The 6,871-nt window shown below is 47.0% G+C and overlaps 1 protein-coding gene across 1 annotated transcript in view; it reads right to left on the bottom strand.

Moving 5' to 3' along the window:
* The window catches only part of SDK1 (sidekick cell adhesion molecule 1), a gene marked incomplete at its 3' end in the record, with an annotated part of 662,329 nt that overhangs the window by 294,363 nt on the left and 361,095 nt on the right, over positions 1-6,871 (bottom strand). Inside the window, exon 13 of the mRNA XM_011957004.1 lies at positions 5,036-5,212. Within this exon, the coding sequence (XP_011812394.1) occupies positions 5,036-5,212 (177 nt within the window). The remainder of the gene's footprint in view (positions 1-5,035; positions 5,213-6,871) is intronic.

Here is a 6,871-nt window from a genome sequence, read left to right as displayed (position 1 = left end):
CTTCCTTCCTTTCTTTCTTTCTTTCTTTCTTGACAGAGACTTGCTCTGTCACCCAGGCTGGAGTGCAGTGGCATAATTTCGGCTCACTGCAACCTCCGCCTCCTGGGTTCAAGCAATTCTCTGCCTCAGCCCCCTGAGTAGCTGGGATTACAGGCACCCACCACCACGCCCAGCTAATTTTTGTATTTTTAGTAGAGACGGGGTTTCGCCATCTTGGCCAGGCTGGTCTTGAACTCCTGACCTTGTGATCCACCCGCCTCAGCCTCCCAAAGTGCTGCGATTACAGGCGTGAGCCTCTGCGGCCAGCCACTATTTCTTTAAATAATAAGTTTTGGTTATTTAGAAAATGAACCTTTGTGAGATCCTTGACTAACCCATCAATAATAGATAAATGAGGCTTTAATATATTCTGAATCCATTTCAGAAAATCTTATCTAATGGGGATAGATTGCGTCGAAGCATTACTCTGCCAACTTTGAAAGGAGATAAATGATCAGCGGAGTGACTCACAGACAGTGATAAGCGCACAGGCTGATAAATGGAAGAGGTCCCAGAGAACAATGGAAGCGAAGCCCAGTGCTGAGTCACTTTGTAATTTAAAGAGAATAGGGGGAAAACCACCGTCAGGCACAGGACACCTCAGGAATATCAGAAATTAACAACAACAGTAACAGAAACCCAACTGTACGGGAGAGAGAGGAAGCGAGGTGTGTGTGAGAAAAACAGTTTTGAAAAAGACTCGAAAGAAAGCAATTGCTGGAATTGTGGCTGTAGGGGGGAATTGCTCTGGCAGAAGAGGATCAGATAAGTACTTTTTTTCTATATAAAAAGCCTCGGCCCTTTAATGCGCAAATGATGACTTGGTCAAACCCAGCTTCTTTGACTTCACTCTGAGGATGAAGATGACGGGGCTTGATAACTCTGGGGGAAACAGTATTAAATTCTTCACTCCTTATGATGGCTTTGGCAGAGGTGGTTTCACAGAAAGCAACCTCTCCCACTGCCTCAGGGTCTCCAAGTCAGCTCCGTAAATTGGGTTTTCTCTGCACTCCAGGCTCATGAGAATTATTCTCTGATTTCAGGAGGAGAGATGAAATGCTAATTGGGTCTTTAAATGATTTAACAATTAATCAATCCATAAGGCCTTAGGAGCCTGGTCCCTCTGGTGTGCTCAATACAGGAAGATGCTTTGGGGAATATGAAGTCATCCCAGAAACCGGCTCCTGTCCCCACGGCACTAGAAAACTAGAGGAAAGACGCCACTAAAGCAAGGGGTGACCAGCATTTAACGATGACTTGTGTTGTTAATTTACAGGCTGCCTCATGGAACCATCTGGAGTTTTAGAAGCCTTTTCTCTCGGGGGGGCATGAAGGCAGAGCCCTCCTAAATTGGTCCTCCTCAGTAAGGCAAAAGACACCATCTCATTTCAGCTCAGTAAGTGGAGAGAGGCTTACCCAGTCATTTATTAGGTTCCTACTATATACCTGGCACTGGTCCAGGCATTGAGGACTCAACAGCAAACAGACACATCTCCAGTCTAGTGTCAGAAGGTCATAGAATGTGGTCAGAATAATAATGCAGGGTAAAGGGCTAGAAAGTTCCCAGCCCCAGAGGCAGGGTGCTGTTAGGAAAGGGGAAAACAGCATTCTTGTATAAAATGGTAAGAAAGCACAAAGAGCTGTTAACGTAGAGCATCCCTCCCCAGCTGGCTTCCACACCAGGATCTTACAAACCCAGGCGGGTGCCACCCTCACAGCCATCCTTTGAGATGAATGATACCACGCCCAGTCTACAAGGTGACAGGCCAAGGCTGAGAAGTGAGGTGATTTGTCTAAAGTCACACAAGTAGTGAAAGGCGGGCAGGGCCTCCTGGGCAGTCCCTTGCTCCTGTTGGCCCCACTGCTGGCCAGCAGCCCCACCAGGACTGTTCCAGGTGTGAGGTGGGTCCGGGGGCCACCCCTCAATCAGCCTTAATGAGGTGAAGCTTAGTGCTGAAGTGTAAAACGCAGGGCAAACAGACGTGAGAAGAGGCCAACGGCTGGTCTATTTTTGAAAGCTCACTTCTAAGGCTCCTAATTTCTATATTTAACAAAGCAGCTTTTAACTGAAGTGGAGAGGCAAGGAGAAAACAGGCTTTCAGGCTCCTCTGAAGGACACTGTTTAGCCAGAAGTACCTCTCAGTCCCTTCCCTTCAGCAAGATGAGGTTTTTTTCTTGCTTTTTTTTTTTTTTTTTTTTTTTTTTTTTTGGTTATCTGAGTAAATGATGGAAACATTATAGAGCTCAGTTTGAAAGTTACCTGAGAAGGACAGAATGCCCTGCAATTACAGGTTATTATTATTATCTATTGCCATTGCTGTAGAGTCAAGCCCTGCTGGATCTAAAGAAACACCATGAAGGAACACCTTTACCAGTTCATCCAGGTTTGGGATAGAGGAGCCTTCATGACACTAACAATTCACGAGGAACAACTGTCTTCCAGATCAGTTCTGTAACCAGTTTGTACTTAAATTGGTTTGAATCACAAATTTGCAGAGATTTCTATATTTAGAGATGAGATGGTTTACCATTACAGAAAGCCTATTATTTTATACATACAGCAACATTTGCTGAAAAATGTATTTTACTTAGAGGAAATCAAATAAGCAAATAGTAGGGAAGATATGTAAATCAGTAGAACATAAAATTGTGCAGAATAAAAAGAATGGGCTATATTGGAAGTATGCAATTTGGCTTCTGCTGACAGAGTCTTTATGAACTGCTAACACGTATTTATTTGATACCAACGATGGATGATCTAAGGTTCTCAAAGGTAGTTTTAAAAATGTGCATAGTACAACAGTTCCTAGGAACTCACTGGCCATATCCTCCTATATTATCAAAATGAAAAAAAAAAAAAAATCCTCAGCCTGAGATCCAAAAGGGAAGAGGAAAGAGGCAGGAGCAGGGCTGGATGAGGGCTTTGGGTACTTGCTGTCTGGGTTTTGGTAGAGTGACATGAGCTTGCTTGTTTACCCATGGTGGGGAAACCAGGGCACGTGAGCAGCAAGGTAAGAGTGGGGAACAGAAGGAGGACTGCCAATGGGCCGAGACATCCACACATTCATTCATTTCTTCATGCATGCAGGCAGGCAACGATCAACCAACACACATTTATTGAACACCTGTTATATACCAAACACTACGTCAGGCACTCAAAATTCAAAACAGTGCCTCCAAGGTGCTTCTGTGCCAGGAGGAGAGAGAGCCATGAAGACATGTTCGTCCTCTGCAGCATGATCAGGGCTACCAGGAGGATGAGCTGCGCACAGGGAAGAACTGCAGGCAGCATCCTGGTAACTGAACAGCAGAAAGTGCTACTGAGGCCGAATGCTAAGGGGTGCATGATTGGAAACCTCTGGGGAAGCCCACGGATGACGGGCACCCAGCCACAGAGGCAGTGGATGGCTGGGGCTCATGAAGGGCAGAAAGAGCCCCGGGATGTAGGCTCCAACGCCTGAAGGCAGGGGCTGGGGGAGACCGGCCTGCCCCATGTGTACACAAAAGCTGGAGGACCCTCTGTGTGGCAGGCTTGCAGCTGCAGCCCCGGGACCCTCGGTGATTCTCTGGAGGATCCTCTGTGTGGCAGGCTTGCAGCCGCAGCCCCGGGACCCTCAGTGATTCTGTGGAGGACCCCCTGTGTGGCAGGCTTGCAGCTGCAGCACCAGGACCCCCACCCCACCGCCAACGGCTGATTCTGTAGAGCCATGAGGACTCCTGCCGCTTCACGACTAACCAGAATGACCTCTGCTGCCTAAAGAGAACAAGGGGTCATCCTGGAAGGAGACAGAACAGGAGGTGGGATGGGATTTTTTTTCAGGAACTGATGGCACCACAGGGCCTTCCAGACTGGCTGCTACACATCGTGAACCTTTTACATCCACAAATAGGGGCTGGAGGAAAGCTGTTGGTGAGTTCCACTCATTTCCACATGCCTGTGGCAGACACAGAAGCCACATGCTCGGCACTTAGCAAGCATTCTTTTCATTTTTAATCCCCTCAGCTAGAGTCTCGGGATTCAGGGATCAACGAGACAGGGCTCCTATACTCAGAGTGTTCAAATTCTATTTTTAGGCAATGATTTCGTATACGGAATCTTTCCTGGATCAAAGGGGGCAGGGTCCAATGAGGAAAATCTCTCAAGATTGCCTTTGTCGAATGGCCCAGCACGTCAAACGGTGGCCAGGGACGGATGGGCTGGGTGTGCCCCCAGAGTTGGCCGCTGCTCTGACGAGTGCTTGGTTGGGATTCTTTATTTTCAGGTTTTATTTTCGTACTCAGGCACTAAGAGAATATTGAGAGAGCACTGCTTTTAAAAAGCAAATAAATACATGTCAGAAAAATAAAACGTGTCAGCAGGTATTTCTGCTCCATAAACAGAGAGGGGAGTGGAGGAAGAGAGACAGCAGAGAGAGACTTGACAGCAGAGATTGACGGTTCCCACCTGGGCTCTTCGGATCCTCCAGGAAGGTCCAGATTGGAAGTAATGGGCGGTTGCTTTCTGTTTTCAGGATTTCACAAGACTTAATGGAAAGTCTCTATTTACCCATGGAGAGGGAGCTGGGACTCACTGAAACCCCAAGTCTAGGTGACTTTCATGGGAAGGACCTCACCTCAGTGGTTCCACCCCAGTGTCTCTCACGGATTGGAAGCTCTCAAGGGCATTACGTGGAAAAATGAACTTGCTACTTAAGCGCAGAGTGGTAAACAGGGCCTATCAGGATAAGGCGTCCACGGGAAAAATATAACAAAAAGGATCCACGGGGATAAGAACCAATGATCACACCACCTACACCAAAAACAAAACTTCTCAATTCTGAAGTTTAAAGAAACGACAGAAAAACCTTGTCCATATCCATAGCTATGTAGCATGACCCACTGCCCTCTGACTGCTGACTTGGGACACAAGACAGGTGTGACATGTGTGAAGTGGCAGTCACTGACGGGCGCAGTAACGAGATAACTGGGAACTAATACCAGGCATCTCAGTACTCACATCACTTCCAGCCGGGCCATTCTAGAATCGTTCCCGCCTTCAGAAACAATCTCGCAGGTGTAGTCACCGATGTCACCCGACCACGTCTGGCTGATGAGAAGGGACCCGTCCTTCTCCACCACGATCCTAGATGTGCTCGATGGAGTCAGGGCCACGTTGTCCTTCTTCCAGACGTAGCTGTGGGCCAAGCAAAGGGTCTTGAGTTACAAACCCCACAGGGACAGAATCACTGGTCCTTCCCTGTCGCTTAAAAAGCAAGCAACTAACAATCTTGTGAATGCACTTTAAAAACCACTGAATCGTGCTCTTTAAAAGAGTGATTTTTCTTTGCTTCTTGTTTTGTTTTGGTTTTTTTGTTTTTGTTTTTTGAGACAGAGTCTTGCTGTGTGGCCCAGACTGGGGTGCAGTGGCACGATCTTGGCTCACTGCAGCCTTTACCTCCTGGGTTCAAGCAATTCTTGTGCCTCAGCCTCCTGAGTAGCTGGGACCACAGGTGTGTGCCACCATGCTCGGCTAATTTTTTAAAAAATATTTTTAGTAGAGATGAGGTTTTGCCATGTGGCCCAGGCTGGTCTTGAACTCCTGGCCTCAAGGGATCTGCCCGCCTTGGCCTCCCAAAGTGCTGGGATTACAGGTCTCAGTCACTGCACTTGGCCTAAAAGAGTGAATTTTATGGCATGTGAATTAAACCAAAAAATAATAAAAAAAAAAAAAGAAAAGCAACCAGATATCTTGGTCATAATACAAAAAGAGATGCTGAGGTTAAAAACAGGACAATGAAAATGACTGCCCTGCCTGTCTGATCTTGTGTTCTAGAGATGAGAAGTCTGTAGAACCACGGGCACACCTGTCACCTATGAAAACGGCACCCAACATTCCCGCCCCGGTAATGCTCCTGGAGGACAAGAGTATTGTCTGGACAGGAGGCAACGACTATTTAAAAAAAACTGCAGCGTGGAATTGCTCAACTCATGGAAAAAAAAAAAATCACACTTCAAAAACATATTTTCTTAAAATTTGACCATTCTGGCAGATGGTCCTTAAAATTGCATTTCTTTCTCATTTAATCTATCTGTAGCAATTTGAGCACATTTTTCTTTTCAAACACAGACTCAACTGAGAGGCTGTCCAGTCTTGAGATGATCACGGGCAGGGGCAGCAGTCATTGCTATATGGAATGAAAGTGCTGTTTTTCTTTTCCACAATAATGTGATCGGATTTTCAAAACGTGCCCAGTTCTTTAAAGCCTTCATATTCTTAAGTACAGACATTTACAAACTACTCTTATCAGCAATTACCCTGAGCTAGAACAGGGCTGATTCTACAAGAGGGAGATGGACAGATTGCTCACGCCGGGGCACCGCATCCGGCTGGAACGGTCACTTAGGGCCTGGCGCTCCTCAGGGCAGAGCAACCCTGGGATGAGGGACACCCTGAGAGCGAGTAACCCAGTTCCATCTCAGGAAGGGGCCTCCAATTTAATCGCATATAACAAGCTACGAGGAGACCACAGAGATCTGAGGGGGTTCTTTGTGAGCTGTCAGAGTAGCAGAAAGCAGACTTCCTTGAAGTCCTACTCCAAATCACTTAGGAAGGACCTCTTTCCCAGGCCTGACGACCGTCTCCAGGGCAGCCACGGGGTGGGGGGGCGGGGGTGTTCTAGGTCATCTTTCACTTGCTAGTTTTTGTTTGTTTGTTTTGTTTTACATTCGGCACCCTGGTACCTAAACCACATTTGGATTCTGAGCCCTGGGAAACCCCAGGGAGTCGGGTGGAGACATGGAAATTTACAGCGGTGGCTCAAGCCTGTAATCCCAGCACTTTGGGAGACCGAGA

Source organism: Colobus angolensis, unplaced genomic scaffold, assembly GCF_000951035.1.
Source record: "Colobus angolensis palliatus isolate OR3802 unplaced genomic scaffold, Cang.pa_1.0 Scaffold43, whole genome shotgun sequence".
NCBI classification, from domain to species: Eukaryota; Metazoa; Chordata; class Mammalia; order Primates; family Cercopithecidae; genus Colobus; species Colobus angolensis.
Note: the sequence above shows the minus strand (reverse complement) of the source record. Positions and strands in the feature narration are given on the sequence as shown.